Here is a 20858-nt window from a genome sequence, read left to right as displayed (position 1 = left end):
GCTAGTTAACTAACATCCACTAACTAACATGGAAATTTAATTGTTTTTCCTAAACAGTGAATGCCCTAGTTCAAAGGGATGACTTTCAGTGGACAAAAATAACTCAGCTATAAATGGTACTGAAGAGTGAAGTGATGAGGATATATTAGGAGTATAAATATTTAAACCTTTTTTTCAGGTTAAGTTGGACTTATTTTCTGCATTGATAGCTTTCTGTGCTCTGGGAATTCTGCAGAAAGATTTGAATTCTGCTCTTAGGTTGGCATTGAGTACATGTGCATGGCATTGGTTGCAGTGGGAATTATCTAGATTTCTTGCAGGCTTTTGCAAGAAAAAGGTGGAGAAGTTGTTTCAAAAAGATCCTGAGTGAAGACAAATTGATGTGGGGGTCCTGTCTCCTACTCTTCCCACCTCCTTTAACAGCAGAAGACCCCATGGCAGTGCTGTGCCTCAGCCTGACTCACTTAAGGAGGAGAAGTTATATATCATAGAAGAGAAGTCTGAGGGCTCCTTGTGATGCCACCATGAGTGAACACAAGATGTTTCTGAGACAGAAGCAAAGTTTGGTGCCTCCAGACAAAGTGATGGGTCTGTTCAGTTTTGGTGACTTGCGACAGTCTGAAAATAGTTGTGCCAGCAGAAGTGGTTGCTGCAGAAGTGGTGGCTGGCCCCAGCACATCCCAGCTGCGTCCTTGTCTTCACAGCAGTGATGGTTTTATTTTCATTTGAACACAAACTTAAGGCAGGAGAGTCCAGAACAACTTTTCTGTTTGTGGCAAAGCCCTTCATTTCCAACAAGTACTACCTTAATATTGTTACAGTAAATATACCAAAATACATATCTGGAGGGAAGGCCTAGCCCTGTGGCTGTGGGGGAAATGCATCAAAATAACTTGATTTATTGGTGTCAGCTATAGAGTATTGTCTGTGCATCAATTCATAATGGCTTTAGATGAGGTGAAAACTGAACAACAGTGTTGGTTAGGGAAACAGCAGATCTGTAATGTGCAGGATGGCCTCCCCATCTGACAGCTCTGGGGACCTGGGTGAGGAAACTCGCTGCAGCTGCTTTTGTATAGAGAATAGTATGACCTGCAGATGGAGGCTTTTGCTGGTATCTTAAGCTTCAGAAAAACAAATATTCCCTCAAAATAACATAAAAAAATAACCTTCCACTTCTTCCTGTTTTTATAGTTCACTTGTTTCCTCAGTGTCGTGGTTTTGTCTCCAGTACTGTAGATTGCTAATCTTCAGAGGATCACGACCTTCATAGAAGTGTTTCCTGTACATGTTTATCTGTCTTTTTAACAAATTAGTATCTGTTTGTTCTCCTCTGAATTTTCCTGCAAATAATGGGAAACTCTCCCCTCAGTAATAAGGCTTTTTGCTAGAAAAAATACCTGGATGAATCATTGCCAAGAGTTAAAGTACCTCTTTTATGACTTCATTGATGGCAACCTTTGGGACATCTGCAAGTAGCACCAAATTCCAGAGGTTACTGTCATTGTGTTAGTTTTGGCAAAGCATTGTTTCAGCTAAACTTCATTTACTTGGTTGTGAATGCATCTGGAGGACTCCTATCTGAGTGTTAGCTGGAATTCCAGAAGAGGAATGCTGCTACATCCTAGGCTTTCTCTTGAGACAGCCACAGATTTCCACTTAATCCTTTAGCAAGGTGAGCGTTGGCCACTAGTCAACTGTTTTCCACATCCAGATGTTGCATTGCCTTGTTATAATGGGATGGAAACAATCTTTTCAGCTGCTACACTAATAACTTTTCTTACTTCTAGCTAATTTCAACACTAAGTACATGCATTAAATGTGTAAATATATTCCTCCTATATTCCTCGTGCATGTGTGCGTGTGTTGGATGGGGACTTAACTCCCAAGTTCTCGCTGGACTCATTGCAGCCCAAGCACATCTGGGCAGGGTGAAGACAGGAGAAATGTAATTTCTCCCCTCTCAAAATTGATGGTATGCGTCATCCATGCATTTCCAAGGGAGAGCACTGGATTTGGATGAGTAACTGACTTTCCCCGTCAGCTTTCTATTTCGAAAGGAGTTGTCATCATCTGACTCCGTCACTGAATCTGCTGGAGCTGGGCCTGTAGGTCAGAGCTCATTCTGGCACAGCCTGGGGTTTCCATGGCAGAATGCACTGGGCTGTGTTCATATGCACAGCATCTTCTCAGCATTGGCCTAGTGGCTCCCAGGGCTGTCCCTGCACTACCTGCAACCCTTATTGTCCCTGCAACCCATGCTGGAGGAAGCACAGGTTGGGCAGCAGCCTTCTCATGGTGCTAACATTAATAAAAAGGCATCCCTGGACAAAGGAGCAACTTGTGGGCCTTTGCCCCACCTTGCAGATTAATGATGAAAATATCTCTTTATCACACTCGGAGAGGCATGGGGGAGTTTTCATTGATTTGGGTTTGGGGTTTTTTTCAAACGTCTTGTCAACTTGTGATTTCCCATCATGGTGCAAACTGTTTAGCAAAGTTTGTACTCATCTTGCTTTTGGGCAGTGGTCTTCTCCCTTAGGAGGCCAGAAAGTCATTGCTGTTTTCTCAGAATAATAATTTCTAGTGGAAAAGAAGGCCATGCAGGGCAGTCTTGACACATCACTCTTCTGCCGACTTCTCTGGGAGCCAAAACATCACAGTGGAGTGCTAGGCATAGAGCTGCCTCCTTTTGCACAAATACAGAGGAGACCCATCTTCAGACCAAGGCTATTCCTTGCTATAATTTCTTTTGCTCCAAGATATTACTGGACATCGTGGCAGAGACAGATAAGTCCTAAAGTCAGACTTATAACTGGATGAAACTGCCTTAAGGAAAAACCCCAAGTTTGTAGGTGGGGCATAAAAGGGTAAGCGTGCACCTTTTGTCCTTGGAATTAAAACCCTGGTTAAATCTGAGTTTAAGGGGAGGGGGAAAAAAATTAAGCCATTTTGGATTGAGATGAACACATGTGGTTTCATTATCATCTGCTGAACATGGGTAGAGTGGTTGTTAAACGGCTTGAGAGAGAGAAAAACCATTGTGAAGTTAAGAAAAAAAATCAAGGTATATCTTCTTCCTCCCTTGTAGATACTTCAGTCATTTATTGAAAATGGACAGTATATGGTATAGATGGGGCTTTCCCAAACATAAAAGATAGATGCTTTCTTCCCACAGATCTTCTGCAAGGAGATAATGTTGCTTCTCTTTAGATTTCATTTTTTGATGCCTTTAAACGGTGTTGTGGTCATTTCAATTAATAGACTTGCATAAGCTGTTAGCAGGTTTTTTTGGTCTGATGTTGTGGTATTCCCCAATGAATCCAGAAGATTTGAGATGGCATCTCCCAGCTAGTAGTGAGTGTACCAAAAACCCTGATGGGTACAGTATGAGAAGCTACTAAAAGGAAAGACCATGGGAGTCTTTGATCTGTTCCATATATATCAGGGGACTCCAGCTGTCCCTATACTGAACCTTTTCAGAAGGAATTGGTGTGAGAACATGAACATGCAGTGTGTTGAACAACTCATCCTTACCTGCCAGAATGAGAAAATAGGAATGACCCCAAGATGATTCCCCTGATTGATTTCTCTGCTGTGTGCAAGCAAAATCCCTCTTGCCAGGGACAATTCAGTGGGCACTTGGCACCACCATATCTTTCAGCATTTAAAAGATTCTGCCTGTTAAAGCAGAGCACAGGAAATGCAAACCATTAAGCGCATGTGACAGTGTTGTGACCAGGTGAAGGACAGCGGTAGGGAGAGGGGCACAGGCACGCAACTGCCAGCATCTCGAGGAAATGCCTGTTTGTTTGTCCTTTTTCCAAAGCCCTTCGGCTGTGCAAGGGAAGTAACAGCAGAGATGTAAACAGGAAAGCTGGCTGCAGGGAGAACAAAGTAGGGGTTAGGACATGCATGCAGTTGGCCAGAGGAAACCAAAACTACTGGTGAGAAATCTCTGCCTGCTATAGGACTTAAATAATAAAATCCGTAAGCTAAGAAATAGAATCATAGAACCATAGAATGGTTAGGGTTGAAAGAGACCTTAAAACTCGTCTTGCTTCAAAGAGCCTGCAGGGACATCTCCCACCACACCAGGTTGCTCAAAGCCCCATCCAACCTGACCTTGAACACTTCAAGAATGGGGCATCCACAGCTTCTCTGGGCAGCCTGTGCCAGTGCCTCACCACCCTCTGAATAAAGAATTTATTTTTAATATTTAACCTAAACTTGCCTTCTTTCATCTTAAAGCCATTCCCCCTTGTCCTACCACTGCATGCCCTTATGAAAATAGTTAATGCTGGATGTCCTGATCCAAGGCAGACCTGGTGATACTTGCAGTACCCTTTACAGGAGGGAAAGCCTGCCTTGTAAAACTGTGTTCTGAAGGAGGCAGAATATGAGGATAACTCATAAATGAGCAATAAAATAATTCCCACACTACTAAAAATGAAAGTGGAATCGTAAGCATTAACCATCTTCCTCTAAGTCTATAAAACAGCAGCTTGTTCCCAGGAGCACTGAAAAGAAGAGGTGGACAAGGTACATTTTAAGGGCAAGATAATGTTTTACTAACACTGACAGACAAGCAGAGTGATCTTGAAAACTTAAGCTAGTTATCCAGTCAGTCCCTGGCAAAACAGGGAGCAGGCTGACAGGAAGCACAGTCAACATCAGATTGGAGAGTGTGAAGCTGGAGCTGGTCAGCACAGTTTTACCAGAGTTTTCAGTGATTTGGGAATGTAGGTGGATAAAGATTATCATATCCTGGTGTCTGCCTCTTGGTCTGCAGGTGGTTTTATCATTCAATATTGAGTTGTGGTGTGGGGCATTCCAGGAGATAGTGCCAGCCCTCTGAGAGCAGTAAAGATAATTTGAAATCTAGAGGGAAGAAATTGGAGAAGACACGAAATTACATATCTGGTTTAGGATGTGCATAATTAACCTGAAAGTACTCGCATGGTAAAAAAAGTTTATCCTAAAGAAAAGGAAAGCACAGATGCAGTGGTTAAAAGACTCACACCTAAGTACCTCTACTTTGAGCTAAGTATTAAAGTGCAAAATAAAAAGGGAGGAGCGAGGCCTTGGTTTTTCAGTAGCTTGTTTTTTAAACCAGTTTCCTATCGAGAAAATGAAAGTTTGCAGTGTGCCCTGTGATGACTGAGGCCATGTCACACAAGTAAGGCAAAGTACAGGGTTAGATTTCCTGGAGTACATTACAGCTGTTTGTCCAGCTATCAATTAGGAGCTGTGGAGGAAAGGTTTAATAAGAAGAAAAGCACATGAGGCTTTTCCAGCATGGAGGAGCTCGGTGCATGTCATTTGTGTAACCTCTTTTCTGGTCATGGATGTTTATGTGGAGTCGTGTAAGATGCTCTTGGCACTTCCCTTTGATCTGTCTGCAGGAAAATGAAGTCCATATGGCCTCCACCCAGATCCTGGCTGGAAATACCCATCTATGCTGGGGTCATTTTTTTGTTGTCATACATATGTACAAAAGTCCATTCATCTATGAGAATGACATTCAAAATAGGGAAAACATGGTAATGATATGTAGGGAGGAGCATTTCAGTGCTCCTGTAATGTTCAGCAGCCTAAAACGTATCATAAAATGTCAGAAGTCCTTCCTAAGGACCTACTTTTGTGCTCTTTTTCCTATTTTTGCCATACTTCCTGCTTTTCTTTACAACACAGTTTAATGATCCCGATATTTAGGACAGCTTTGTGGACAACAGGGACAGCATAAGTGCAATGGGTGTCTCTCACGTGCTGGGCATAAAACTACACCGACCATGTATGAAGTCTTTTGTTAGGGCTTGTTGTTTGTTTGGAGGGCATTTGATTATTTGGGGTTTTTTTTGTTTGTTCTATTTTGGGTTTTGTTAGTTTCTTTAATTTAAACAAAGTTGGTGAAAAGTCACCTTCTTTACCTCTTACAAGACACAGCAAGCAGTGTTCAGGCAATATTGCTGTGGTTAATCTTGAATACTACACTTAAGGTAGGTTGCCTGGTGTTCCCAGAGGGTAAGGCATGACAAGTTTCAGTATTTCCAAAATGGACCTGGCCCTGCAGATACTCAGACACCTCACCCTGCACTGGAATTGTGTGCTGAGGCATCTTTGTGCCCAGTTCACAACTGCCAGGGCCTGGTCCCAGGTGCTCTGTTAACGTTTTGCTGCAGAAGTTGAGCCCATTGATATGACTGCTGTTAACAAGGTGACTGAATTTCATTCTCTTCACCGCTACAGTGAAAATGGGCTCCTCTTGCTCCAGCCACTGTCTCTGCTCTTTGAACTGTGCTTGCAGTTGGCTGGCAGGCAGCAAAAGACACATCCACCACCTTGCTGGCTCTCCAGGTGCAGTGTTTACTTTAAATTTCTAACAGCAGAACCCTGTAGCAGCATGAATTTTGCTGGGAAATGGGGAAGGATGTTCATGTGTTGGCACAGCCACTCACTGGTCCACGCTAGGAATTGCAAGAAAGCTTTGGAGGATGTTTCACTGTAGCACTGAGCTAGGAGGATTGGGTGTGCAATCTCCTGGACTGGACAATATTTAAGGGAAAAAATAATAATTATTTGAATTATAATTTTTTTAAAAGGGCAGCAGCATTGCCAGTCTTGGAGCTGAGGTTTGTTAGCTTAACCTAAAGGTTAATGAACATGTGCAAAGGTGAGAGCCCAACCAGTGAGTGATTCAGTTGATGCTGATCCAGTGACTTGATATCTACTTCCGTTTGGAGAAAACCCTTGGGAGCAGGGCTTGAAGCCAGCTGAATGAGTTGGTGGCTCTTCTTGACTGATGCAGCAGCTTCTGGATGTACACAAGAGGCGAGGGCATTATTTCCATCCCTATCAATTCAGCATGCTGTAACTTTTGTAAAAGAGAGCTTTTTTCTCTCTTGCATTTTCACATGCAGTGTTTGTCCCCACCTGCTCCTGACCCTGGACAGAGCAACAGCTTTGCAGAGATTACCCAGGTGGTGGTTCAACCCAGCCCCATCAGCTGAGACCTGCCCCACAGCAGCTGTGAGATTGTGGTACCTGTACAGCGTGGTGGTTTTTTCTATGTAATTTGTCGTACTGGAACTGTTTGTTGATGTTGCTCATCTGTAAGAACCTTCTGATGGTCCCAAGTTGCTCTGTGTGCTGACCCTTCCGTTTTTAGGAGGACCAGGGGCAAGATGGCCTGCAGACCAGTAGGAAGGCAAGAAAACAGGAAAGCTTGGGGAGATCTAACTGTTCAGGATGTTGTTTAAAAAACATGATTACAACACAGCTTATTCAAGGATAGTTTTGTCTTACACAGGGAGGCTAATTTCATCTTCCCTCATCCCTTGGGAGAAAAGCTTTAGAAACTGGACTGGGCAGTAAAAAGTGCCAGGCAGCTTTCTTCAATTTTTCTGGCTGATGTTGCTTTGGACTAGTGTGCTGAGTTCTTGCTGGAGACAGATGAGGATTGAGCTGATGGGTGCTGCATTAAGCATTTGAAGGTAAAAGCAGTGTTGCTGCAGAGCTTGAAGAGGAAAGTGAGATGGCAGATTCTGGCACATCTGGATAGGATGAGATGTGGACTGGGGATGTGCAATTAAGATCTAAAAAAAAGCCCCATCTATTATTTTTAATTACTTGCATAGCATGATACTCTGACTAATGAGTTAACCCATTGGTTGCAAATGCACTTCTACTAAGACAGACTATTCTCTGGCCATTAAACTAAAAGATCTTTTTAAGTTGTATATTGAAATTCAGTAAATGCAGCTGTCTGTTGATACCACTGTAACAAACTTCACATGCTGCTTGTTGTCTTCATCACAACTTTGGACTGTAGCTTGATTCCATTGTCATGACAAAATCCAGCCAAGCTGCAAATAGGTGGCTGCTGCTGCACCTGCACATGCGCTCACTGGGTGCTGGAGAGAGGCAGTGAACAAATGTCATAATGTCATAGAATCAAAATGGTTTGGATGGGAAGAGACCTTTAAAAGCCATCCAGTCCAACCCCCTCTGATGTCCCAGCATCCTTCATGTGGCCTGGCGTCTGCTCACTGAAGATGGGTTCAAACCTCTTTGGTCCTTAGCTCAACATTTCCATGGTCCACACATGAAGTTTTCAGGAGTACCTGAGATTTTAGGTTGTCAGTTTCTGTAAAGTGGAGATGCAGCTTTCCTCTGAAGGATGATTCAGGCAGCATTACCTCGGTCACCATTCTCCACCTTGGGGAAAAAGGGATTTTTTGTCCTAAATCAGGGTTAAAACCATTTGCATTTAAGGCAGACAGAAGCAGCTGATCCTGGAAACAGTTAGCTTTCTTCTCCCCTCCTGCCTAATCATCAGCACAGATTAGTTCAGAAACTGGGCAGGTATTTTTAGAAGCTGCTTGCAGAGCTGTAGTGTCACAATTTTTATTCTTGTTATCGGTGCTGAGGCATTTCTTGAGCAACATTTCTGCTTTAATGAGAGGGTGTTAGAGATCATCATAGAACTTGTGAAGGCATACATGACACCCTGGCTAAGCGAGAGGCTCCAGCAGTTGTGAAGGTTCCTGAGCAGCAAGGGAGTGTTTGAGGCACAGTGTCCAAAACAAAGCTCGAGTGCAGGGATGCTGCTGTTGGCACTAAAGTTATGTGGGCTGCCAGGAGAGATGGGGTGTATGAGGATCTGTAGGTGATAATTAGAGATACCAACTCGTTGCCCACTGGAAGTATTTAAAACCCCATTAAAAGTTGTGATGGAGGCAGACATATTGGAAGGCGGAGTGCTTCCTTCAAGCCTTCTGAGTTGTTTGGACCCTTGGTCCCAGCGCTGTGTTGGCAGCTTTTGGGAATTAAGTGCTGACAGGCTACCAGAGGAAATGACACCTGCATTCAACTTTGGACCTGTTTGCAGCCCTGCGTGCATGGGTACTGTGCTGGGCAGCCTCTCAGCAGCACGTTTGCCCCGTCAGCTGTTGCTAAACACCCCCATGATGACTTTATGGTAGTTGTATTGTAATTATTTTATTTTTTCCCAGCCTATAACCGGGGTGGGGAAACAAGGATCTTTGGTCGATGTTCTCTTCCGAGGCGGGAGGATATTGCGAATGAGTAATGGCCCGGCTGGGGCTGTAATGTGCAGAATACCTCTGGGATGACTCACCCGGCACAATGCAGCACATCCCTCTAGGAGACTGAATCACGAATGGGGGGAAGCCGCCTGCCTGCCCGGCAGCAGCCAGCTGGGACACGGGGTAACCGGAGCAGACAAGGGAGGCTGGTGGTGGCAATGGTGCTAAAACGGAGCAGTAAAGGTTTAAAATGCAGAGGAAATGGCATCCCCCAGCAGGTAAGTGTGCTCTGGCTGCGTATAATTCCATATTTTTTACTCCTGGGGTTCTTTTTCCTCTGCCTCCCCCCATCTGCCCCCACAGCCCTTCTGAATGTTGTCTAAATCAGCATATAATTTATCAGTGAATGTGTATGAATTCTTCTGTGAAACACAGCCTTTCATTAATGGTCACGTATCAATTTTTTTTTTTCAGAAATAATGGTTTAATATTCACGCTTTCTTTAAATACCAGTAGGAAAAATAGATGCTGCCTGGGAAGCTGCTTCCCTTGATGTCCCTCTTCATGGATATTTGATGCAGTAGGGGATTTATAAAAAAAGGTTGAAGGCAAAACCAATGTGCGTGCTGGTTTTGATATAGCCAAGAATGTCTTCTTTTCTTTTTTATGTTCATTTATCTGGCAAAAGATGAAAACCCTTTAGATTTAGACTGTAGTTATCCTGCTTACTCCCTCACCCCTCCTCTGCTACAGACCCAGCTGGAACTGAGTCACAGAATTATTTTATTTTTTTAATATTTGCAAAATATTATCTACTCTTCATAGTTATAACATACGTGTCATTGAGGATGTTTACAGAGGAATAAATGTAGTTGTAGTCTCTACTGATCAAAATGGAGGAGAGGGGGGGAAAATTCAACTTCCTTTGGGTGAGTGATTTTTTTTCTTTTCTTTGTAAACTTTGAGTTTACAGGAATACTCTCTATATGTCGGCAGACATAATTTTTTATGGAATGCAGTTTCTGTGGTTGTCAGTTTTTTGGGTTTTTTTTGCTAAGTATTGCTGTTCATTAGCTCACATAGGATAGCAATAACAGACTTGTGGTCAGTTTATATTAGGAAAAAAATTAGGGTAGAACATGGTTGTGATTTTTTTTTTTTTTTAGGTAGGGGAATCAATTCAGGATACAGATCTTGTGAATCTACCTATTCGGCTGGCTAAACTTTTATGTGATTTTTGCTTATCTTAAACGTGGTATAAATCAAATACCATCTGTCATGCAACAACAATTTATTACTCATTACTGTAAATGATAGTGCTAATTAGCTTCCTTGTAATTTGTTAATATTTTGTACTCTTGCACAAAAATAGGAGGACTTGAGGCTGCAACTCTTGCCTGTACTACAGATGAGGTGCAGGGCAAATTATGCAAATGTATTAATGCTGCCCTTTTTAACTTTTCAGGACATACTACTATGTGCACCTATAACCATTTATTGCAAAATCGACCCATTCAACAAATTTGAAGGAAGTTTTTTTTAAGAGATTTCATTGAATGGTTGGTCATTAAAAGTTCTGTCATTAGTATGCATGTCCCAGTGATGTCATGGCTGCTGTTTAGGGAAAAAAAAAATCAAATATTGTTTTGGGTGTTTTTGTAACAACATTTGCTGTGACTTTTGATAGCTCTAACACAGTTTCAGCAATGTTACATAAATGCTTCAATGCTGACACAAGTCATAAGTTAATCTGCCCCAATGCCATTAAAATGTCATTTTAATTCAAAATTGTGTGTGTAATAAGCTGATTTCTGGGGAGAGACGTAGAGCTGCATCAGTATCTTTGCTTGCCTATCAGCATGCTTGTAAGCCAGCTTTTTTCCCTAAAAAGCTGCTTCCAGTTCATTTGAGGTTTTGCCCATGTGTATAGGACTTGGTGAGGATCACTGGGCAAGTCTGGCACAGGAAAGGATGTTATGCTGGCCAAAAAAAATGGATTTAGTCCATGCAGGACCACATAATACGTATACTTTTGGAAAAAAAAAAATTATATATATATATGTATAAAATGTGTGTATGTATTTCAGGAATGAATTTTCCTATACTTCCTGGAAGGATCTGAACTAATTACAGGATTATGAAATCCCATTTGAGCTAGTTAGGATAGAGCTGTTTCTCGTAAACTCAATAAAATCATCCTTAAATGTTGAACAAACGTTTTGGTGAAAGGGTTCCTTTGTTCCTCACTGCCTCGGCATTTAAGGGAGATGTGGAGGCGGGCGGCTGGGTTGTTGCAGGTGTCTTGGTTTTTTGAGAAGTCCTTTTTCTTCTGGAGGAAAAAAAACCCAAAACAACAACAGACCAAACAAAACTGCTATTAGTTTTTCCTATGGAGGATTTTTGGATGCGCTGCAGTGCTGGAAGCAAACCCAGGCTTGCTGAGCACTGGCTGTGGAGATCTGACCCCTCTTCATTTTGCCTTTGGGGCTGCTCTAGGCTCTACCAGCATCTCTAGAGCAAGGAATGTGGAGACTGAATTGTTTGTATTTACTCTGACTGTGGGGAAACTAAAATTTCCTAGGTGCCCTTTTATTCTGGTGGTGTTTGATTTGAAAAACAGAAAAATACGGGTTGGAAATTGGTTATGCAGGAGTTGGGTTACAGGTACAGAGATTCTTTGTTCCTGGTGTGATGCAGAGGTGGGGGCAAGAAAAACTTTTGGGAGATTTTCCATGGTTTTCTTCAGATTCCATTCTAACATTTGATTTGGCCAGAGAGACACAGATGTCTTTTTTTCTTGGTGATATGTAGTGGTTTTGATACTTAATGAAAAAGTTTCAAACCTGCTGGAAATCTAAATGGTATGGAAATATCAACTTAATTTGCTATAGCTGCATACTCTCAGAAGTTTGCTTTCAAACAAATTGCTAAGTTAGGATTTGAAGAAGAAAATGCTGGTTATAATCTGCACATTTGCAAGAAGCTTCACGAACCGACCAACAGATCAAGGAAGTGGGACTCCAAAAATAGCAGCTTTTAATGTCTCTTCTTTCTGGTTGTGGGATGAACTGCAGAGAGGAGCCTCACAATACAACTTGCAGCAATCACCTGGGCAGAATGTGATGGCTTTAACTCCAGCTGTTGGAGCTGCTGAGGCAGGGAAAACACCTGGCACTGTGAAATATATCCAGGTCAGTCAGAGACAGGTTATGCCCTAGTAATCATAAAGTTACATTTGCTTGGATCCAAATAGTTTAAATTGTGTTTTTGTGCCTGACCTCTGCTGCTGTTGCATTAGCAGACTCCTGCTGTCCTTTAGGGCTCTTCCCTGAAACCTGAATCCTGCATGAATGCATGGATTAAAAGACAGTAATCCATAATGTTGAAACCATTATGGACAAATACCTTTTTTTCTGAGACCTGGATCTCTCCTGGCCTTGTAAGCCATAGAGTTGGAAAAGGAGGAAAATATCAAAGTGCCTTATGGCAGCAATATTGTGGAAGTTTATAATCTTATATTTTGGTCAAGTAACTTGGCTAGAGGGAAGAATATTACTGAATTATAGAAGGTGTCTGGGAAGTGTTTTAGATACTAAGTGTGACTCAAAAAAAAAAAGTAGTAAATGTGGTGGGTTGGACTACATTTTCCTTCCTCCTTGGGATTTTTAGACATCTCCAATGGTATCTGCAGTTGCTGCTTTGGAAGCAAAGTGGAAAAGAAGAGCAGCTGGTGGAAGGAAGTTGTCTACTTTGACACTCCTTTTACAAAGACAGTGGTGAAATTAAACCTTAACTAAGGAGTGAATTGTTTGGTGTTTACTCCTGGATGCACGACTGTAGCCATTAGCCCTCACTGGCCACACATGGGGCTCATGGCTTTGTCCCTCATTAGTGTTGCTGGAGTGATGTGGTTTATGTCTGAGAGCACAGGATGATGGCAGCCCCGTGTGTACATGGTGGGGGACAGCACTTCTGTCAACCTCAAGTGTCACCTGTCTCTTAGACACACAAATGCTTTGTGAGTTGGACTGTAGATAGGGAAACCAGGGTTCAGTGATGACAGAGGTCATATTCACTCACTTCTTGTTTAGGAAAATTCTGTGTCCTCCGGAAGAGCTATTATACATGCACACTCTATTTTACTTTTATAGATATATATGCATACCCACGAGCTATAATTTTTAAAGAGTTCTCTTTTCCTTCCAATAAAAACAGCATGTGCTTTTCAGCACTACCTTTACTCCCCAAGTTCATTCTGTTTCTTTTTTTTTCACTCAGGGTGGGGCAGGCAGACAACCTGGAGCAGCCCTGGAACATGCTGGCTGGCTGCCATGCAGCTGGGTAATCCCTTCTGATACTTTCTTCCCAAGCTTTTAAGGCTGGTGAGGACAAATCTGTAGGGTTAAGATAGCATTTAAGAGCATAATTAAGAATAGTTTGCATGAAAAGCATAGCACATAGGCCATAAAGCCAACAATTACAGCAGTCTTAAAAGTTTCAAGGATCCAATAAAACAGGAGGAACTAAGGCTACTGTGGGGTTTTCTCTAATTGTTTCATTTTTAGCTATCAGTACCTCATTAATTGTAATGGACCAAATATTTTCATGAACCTCATTAACCATTTCTTATGAAAGAGTCAAATTGCAGTTACCATGATAAAAGTGTAGATGGATGGCTTGAATGTGGTTGTTCTGCTACTCCAGTGCACCAAGGTTTCATCAGCAGCACACACATGGGATTTGCAGATCGCTCCTTTGCTCCTCAGGATTTGGAATACTTGGAACTAGCCAGAGCCTTGATGCAGTCGCGTAAAATGAAATAGCAAAGAAAATAAACAGCTTTTACACTAAGGAAGCAAGATCCTTATATGGAACTGAAATATTTGAGTACCTCCCAAGTATTTATCAACACTGGCATGAGGGAAAGAAGCATTGCCTATTCTAGGCTTGTGGATGGAAACAGCAGGCAGGATTTAGGCATAGAAGACTGGAGGAAGCTGCATGTAGCCTTGAAAATTCAACGTGCAGCTTCTGAGTCCTAATCCAGTGATTAAACCAAGATGTCAAGCGCTCAGAACCTTTATCCACCTACTTTCCTTGTATCTTTTCTTTCTTTTTTTCTAAGTCCCTTAGCACAGGTTGCACTTTGGGAAATGTGGTTGTGGCTGGAGCAGAACAGGAGTGGGGATGGGGCTCTGCAGGGAGCCCAGTGTCACTGGTGACTTTTGATTGTGCAGGAAAGTGTGCCAAGGGATTATGTTAATGGAGCCAGAGCTCTGCCTGCCCTGCCAAAGGTGAACCCTTCTACTGGACAAGACTCTTGTCTCATAGGGGAACAGAGGTCACCTTGCAGGGGTAGGGGGATGGAAACTTTAATTTCTGGCTTATTATATTTAAGGAGGTTGGTCTTCAGGATAGGAAGAACACAGTTTAAATAGTGTTATCTCGGCATGTGGTGGCAGACTTTGTGAGGGCCATAGGTCATGGATAGATGTGGATATGAAGAGGAAAACCATGTGGCTCTGTGCCCCACCAGATTGTCATTATAATGGGCAGGGATAGTCATGGCACCTAAATTTAATGTGTAGGTATCCAGTAATACTCAGATGTAATTACAAGCCTATAGAATTCACTGAGAGGTGATAGAAATGTGGGAATAACTGACAGAAATCACAAAGTACTGAGTAGCTGCTTCTTGCTTAATTTTCCCTTAAGTGGACAATTTCTGCAGTGAAGTAACTGAAGGCAACATTACTTTTGGGACAGCCGAAGGCTCCAACTGCTGCCATAAAAGTGAATGGTAAATCCTGCAGGAAATTATAATGCTAGTGGCAATTTTCAAGTGTGGAAGGAGAAGCAGCAGTTTCTGTGGATGACTTTTGTGGGAGGATAGGAGGGAAGGTCATACTGAGTGGCTCTGACTTCAGAAGAGAGCTAAAAATAAGTCCAGAAAGGATCCTTGGGGAATAGTAGAAAGATGTAGAAATGTATAGTTGGCTTTCTTTGTACCTAATCTGCTAATTGTTAATCCTTATAGACCATATGGGAAAGGTACAAAGAAGAAAACAAAAACTGTATTGAATGGAAACAGCTCAATTTTTGCACAGTAGGAAATTAGCTGAAGTATTTTGCTTATTTCTGAGTATCAGGAAGTCAAGAGATTAAAATTGCCACTGTAAAATCTAGAAACAGGTTTTCATTAAAAAATAAAAAGGTAACTGGTTCAATTTATAGACACACTTGCCCTATTTACTGTACCAGGAAGCTGCTATAAGGACTCGAGCAAAAATACTCTTAAAAACATCGTTTCTCAGTTCTGTGAATACCTTGTGTGTGTCATCTGTGTTTGTGTATCAGATTGGAAAGCTTTTTGTGAGCCATTGCAAAGTACTCAGGGCAGCAGGGGATGAACTTCTGGCATCTGTGCACTGCTGTCTTTGCGTAGGTCCAGTGAGAAAGTTGGCATATCCATAAAATAAAGGCTGTGAAAAGAAAATTGCAGTGTGTGTTTTGTGAGATCAGAAGAGATAAGCTGGTCCCAGAAGATGCTCACTGCTTCCCAGTTTGAGGTTTGTCCTCAAACTGCTTTCAGGTAGGATCCATGAGGCTGCTTAGTTGCTTAGATCTGGTTGTGTTAAAGAAAGGGAGGCTTGGAGTTTAAGTGTTAACACCTGAACTGCTGCAAAAATAGTCTGAAAATGAGGCAGTTTTACCTGGTGCAGGATGAAGAAAGCTACTACTGCTTGTCATGCTGTACAGGATGCTGGGAAAATATCTGGATACAGAGAGGAATTTCTCTCCATAAAGGATAATACCTATCATTTTGAAAGGCTACCTCTTGGAGCCCTCTGTGTGTTGATCTTCCTTCTCCTGGTGAGGTCACCGGTGGCCTGGAGATGGACAGTCCATGGGCACGTCCCTTTTTCTCATCCCTGTTGATGTTCCCAGGTTTGCCCTGCAGCAGCTTTGTGGGCACCTTTGGGTGCCTCAGCAGCTCTGCAGCCGACAGCGCCGTGGTCACGCGTGGCTGCCATCCAAGCCCAGCGTGGTGACCTTCCTGTGAAGGTGTCACAGCCATCAGCATCCCCGTGTCAATCAATGTCCAGCGCGCGATGGGCGGCACGAGGACAGAAAAGCTCCTTTGGGTGTTTTCCCAGCAGCTCTGTGCTGGGGACAGCCCATCTTAGCTTACAGTCTGTTGCATGTTCCATGCAGCGTGTGGCTTTTGCTTACTTTCTCTAGGGGCTTCTCTGCTTCTAAATTACTTTGGTGATGTCCCCAGTGGATGATGGAGCAACTGCTTCGTGGAAAGGGTACGGGGGAGGCCTGGAGTCTCCCCCTGTGGAGGCTCTTCTAAACCTTTGTGGTGGGCATCTGGATTATCCCCAGATCTTAGGTGCTTCCAGAATATTTTCTTGTGAGGTTAGGAGGCTCTGCCTTCCAAAGCCCTGTGAAATGCTGGTGAGACTGTTTTAGGGCATGGTATAGTCCTGATGACCTGAGCTGAGCTGATTCCCATCTCCTTTCATCTGAGGTACCAGCTGGAGCCACATTTATAGGGTTTTCCCCATAAAACTGTCACAGATGTGGAGGAATTTGAGCGTCATCTTCCAAAGCCCACTTCATTAATTGGATCACAGAAACCTTGAAACACTTTTTTTGTGGGTTATTTGAGCTCCATGTGTTCTTCCAGTACTTTGGAGACCGGATGCCCCAGTGTGGGAATTGGCTTTGGGTCTGGGTCACCCCACTGTCATGGTCCCTGTCCCTATCTGCAGGAGGCAGAGAGTGTCAGGGACCACAGGTTGTTTGATCTGTGTGTTGACATCTGGAAACCTGGCAGGCTCATTCCTTGAGGTTGGTGGGTCTCTCTCCTACGATGGCTGGTGTTCAGGCCATCCATGACAGAGGTGGTCTTCCATACCAGGCAGAAACTCTCTGTTGGGGTCAGCGCAGTGCCATCCAAATACCACCCTCAAGAAAAACTGCTGGGATGTGACTGTGATGCTCACAAAGGTTCTGTTTTTGTTTTGTTGCCATTGCAGTGACAGCTATATTGTGCGAGTCAAAGCTGTGGTTATGACCCGAGATGACTCCAGTGGGGGATGGTTGCCGCAAGAAGGAGGCGGTCTCAGTAGAGTTGGCGTCTGCAAGGTCACGTACCCGGAGGGCAATGGAAGAAGTGGATTTCTAATCCATGGTGAAAGGCAGAAAGACAAACTGGTAATAGACCCTAATTCAACTTTTGTCTGTTCTTATAATGAGAATTATCCCAAATCTATTGCTATTGTATTCTTGTGCAAGTTTTGTTTTTTTCTTTTTTAAATATATAAAAAAACAGGCATGTGGAAATAATACTGGATTGGACAAAACAAACCCAATCCTCATCTAGAATTGCCATCCTTTGCTACCTAGGCTGGTGTGATGCCACCTGGAAGGAGCAGGTAAATTTTTGACATACACGTGCAAAGATCCCCTTTGAATGAAAGAGGGCCTGTGGTTTTTTCTTTTTTTTCTTAGACCTAGTGCGGGGGTAAGTGAGAAGTGAATTGAAGTGTAAAGAGCCCATGAAGCCAGTCACATTGCACTGAGTAATGCAGTGCAAGCCTTTTAAAAGGGCTATGAATTATTTATGCTGCGTGCTGTTCAAGGTTTGAACAAGCTGAGTGAGAATATGAAGACAAGTTGTCTCTTATGAATTGACACACTCAGTTTCTCCTGGTAGCTGTTTATCTAAAAAGGAGCTCTCTTGTATCCCTGCACAAATCAAATTAATAAAGCCCTTTCCTGATTTCCAGGGGCCACTTGAAATGTTATTGTTTGTTATCTTGTTTTTATGTATTTGATTCTTCTGAAATGCACTCCTGTGAAGATAGGGGCTAGCTTAAAAGCAGCACTTCCTGCACTGGCTCAAAAAATGCATTATTTGAGTCAGAAATGATCTTGCTTTCAAAAAGACTGATGTTTTAAAGCTGTTTCAATTATGGCTTGTCTTTTGCAATGTTGTTTTGCTTAGGATGCTTTTTTTGACATTATATTTGGGAGCCATGGTTATGGTTTTGAGGGGTGGAGTAAGACATGACAAGCCATTCCTGTTGTCCCTGAGCATCACTCTAGAGATAGTTTTTGGCACAGCAGAACTTGACATGAGTGTCTGGCTGGGGGTGAACAATTTAAAAACAGTGAGGGGAGTGTTGCAGCATCTCCTAAATCTGTTGCTGGTGGATAAAATTTCTTTTGAGTAAAACTGTTGAGGGAAGAGGTTCTCCTTCCTCCTGAGCCCCCTGCTAGCTTAACCTGTGCCACTCTGGGTCCAAAACATGCTCCTGGGGTAGGGAGTGAGCGCCTACTCAAAGCACAAGCAAAAGATGAATGTGCAATAGTTTTGAAAACAATTACCATGTCTGGAGTTTATTAGTCATGATTTGGTAGGGAAAGATGTTCCGCTATATGAGGCATGACTTGGCTTGCTTTTTGGGTCCAGCCTGAGACGATGCTGGCCTGTATCCTTGGGGTGGGAAAAGTGACTTTGCTCCTCTTTTGGGGCTCACGCCCTCCCAGGTGGTGCTGGAGTGCTTTGTGAAGAAGGACCTGGTGTACACAAAGGCAAACCCCACCTTCCACCACTGGAAAGTTGACAACAGAAAGTTTGGGCTCACCTTTCAAAGCCCCGCTGACGCTCGAGCCTTCGACAGAGGAGTGAGGAAAGCCATCGAGGACCTCATTGAAGGTAGCGTGGGGGTGGACACTGCACCCTTGGAAGAGTGGGCAGGGGGTTTGAGTCAGGGAGCTGGGAAGAGGGAAGTCTTCAAAATCAGCTCTTGGGCTTGGAGGTCTCTTGTGCACATGTCCAAGTGCAGCTGGGGCCCTTATCCTACAGTGAGCAAGCCCCAGCTTTAGGAATTGAGTTTTCTCATTCCTTAGAAGAGTTAAGGTGTTTCACTCAAGTATTTTTCAATCCTGTCTGTCCAGACTTCTCCCTGTTATTTATCATCACGTTTGTTGTTACTGCTTTTTTTGATAAACTTGGGTTTCACACTAGTGATGGCAACTCAGACAGCCCAGGCTCTTTATTTTCAGTCAAATCTCATCTTACTGAGTATTTGTTAAATTCCTGCCTGGAGTTGAATAAAACTTAGTTTGGTTTTGGTTTTATTTTGCAGTAATTAGTTTTGTCTGCATCCTCTTAGTTGAATGGTAGTTCTTGAAGACTTTGTTGTGTTTCTGGGTGTTGTTTTTTTAATTCTGTAAAAAATGCGTTTGAATTGTCTGTGCTTTGAAGTTGTCATAAATTTTTCCTTTTCACATTTCATTGCAATCAGGCAATCACAATACAGCAACAATTCAATTGTACTTTATTTTAATGAAATTCAATTCTTCATGCATTTTTTCTTGATTTTTTTTTTCAGCCATACTACTTTATGTAGGGAATTAGTAGTCCAAAGCCTTTTGCCTTCTCTTCCAGTGTGACCAGGATATTTTTATATACAGATGGGACATTTTCTGAGGATACTAACTCAGATCTATGTCCAGATGTGTATTCCTTTTGAGGACATTAGCTCCATAAGACAGCTTCATGTTCTGGATGTCCTGTCCTTGCTTTAACATGAACATGGTAGATATTGGAAGAGAATTAATACCCCAGGGCTCCTTGCTGGTAAATACCTCATCAGTGAGAGGAAGAATCTTCTCAGAAATTTGCTTTTTTCTATGCCATTAACATGAAGAAGTTCCAGGTAGACTTGCTTCTTTCTTCTTCTTGTTAAAAGTGTGAAGCATTTTGAGTCATAAAAGGAATGTTTTATGAAAGTGGCATGGGACTGTGCAAAGTTTCAAGGAGATAATAACTCAAATGTATTGAGTAGTGTTTTGAAGATGCCAGTGGTTGGCAACTCCTGTTTTGCTCTTCTTGATCCATTTTACAGTGGAGGTATTTGAAATCAAGTTCTGCTGTATCTCAGATACTTCAAAATCAGCAAATCTATATTTATCCCATTAACAGTACAGGCTGATCCTCATGAATGTGTTCCTCATTAACTTCCAAATAAGGCTTTCTGAATGAAGAACAATCATTTGTTCATGCATACACAGTGTTGGGCAGTAGATTTAATTTATCACTCATTTTTTGTTCACCTACTGGATCAAATTCAGCAGGTAATATTAAGCACAACTAAGTGTGCATTCAGAACTTAACATCATGTAATCACTGCTTGCTTTATTGTGAATATTTAACTAGTAGTTCATTCCCTGTAGCATCAGAAGTTTGGGGCACAGGTACAAGAACTCTATGCAGCACCATAGAGCTTCAGATTTTTTTTAATTTTAAAGCTAATGTAGCAAATGGCACAAATGTTTCCACATTACTCAGTGTTTTAAGTGGGCTTTCACACTTAGCTCTGCACATATTCATGATGATGCAACTGAGAGCAGCCAAGGCTGGTGCCAATAGCATTATATAAAACACATTATTTTAACAAATTTCCAGAATGAAGATGGTACAAGTCGTTGTACTGTGTTGGTCAGGGATGTGATGTGGGCATAATCCACTTTAGCAGTGGGCTTCCATCAAAAAAATAGACATTTGACTTGAGGGTTCTCTCCCCAGCAGATCCTCTGGCTGTACCCACCCTCCTTGGCAGCCTTAGGGTAGATGAAGCCAGCCAGGAAGTGGGTCTGGGGTCTTGATTGGGTGTAGGCAGAGGAGTCACTCCTTTTTACGTACAGCATAAATTTGGTGTCAAGTGCAGCAGTGGTGAGCACCCCCTACCTTGAGGCTGTTCTGTGATCTGGGTGCTCACCAGGCCCTCTAGC

At 42.6% G+C, this 20858-nt stretch overlaps 1 protein-coding gene across 2 annotated transcripts in view; it reads left to right on the top strand.

The window, feature by feature from the left end:
- Window positions 1-20858, top strand: part of SPRED2 (sprouty related EVH1 domain containing 2) — a 59821-nt gene that overhangs the window by 16232 nt on the left and 22731 nt on the right. The window contains exons 1-3 of one of the 2 annotated variants that reach the window (XM_071424925.1): window positions 9167-9325; window positions 17093-17270; window positions 18609-18777. In XM_071424925.1, coding sequence (XP_071281026.1) covers window positions 9309-9325; window positions 17093-17270; window positions 18609-18777 — 364 coding nt within the window. In that variant the 5' untranslated portion in view covers window positions 9167-9308. Of the gene's footprint in view, window positions 1-9166; window positions 9326-17092; window positions 17271-18608; window positions 18778-20858 lie in introns of those variants that run through there. The other variant, XM_071424916.1, reaches the window with a different exon arrangement.

Source organism: Agelaius tricolor, unplaced genomic scaffold, assembly GCF_023055355.1.
Source record: "Agelaius tricolor isolate 1412-34295 unplaced genomic scaffold, bAgeTri1.0.p SCAF_1, whole genome shotgun sequence".
Taxonomy (NCBI): domain Eukaryota; kingdom Metazoa; phylum Chordata; class Aves; order Passeriformes; family Icteridae; genus Agelaius; species Agelaius tricolor.
This window is presented reverse-complemented; position numbering and strand designations above follow the sequence as displayed.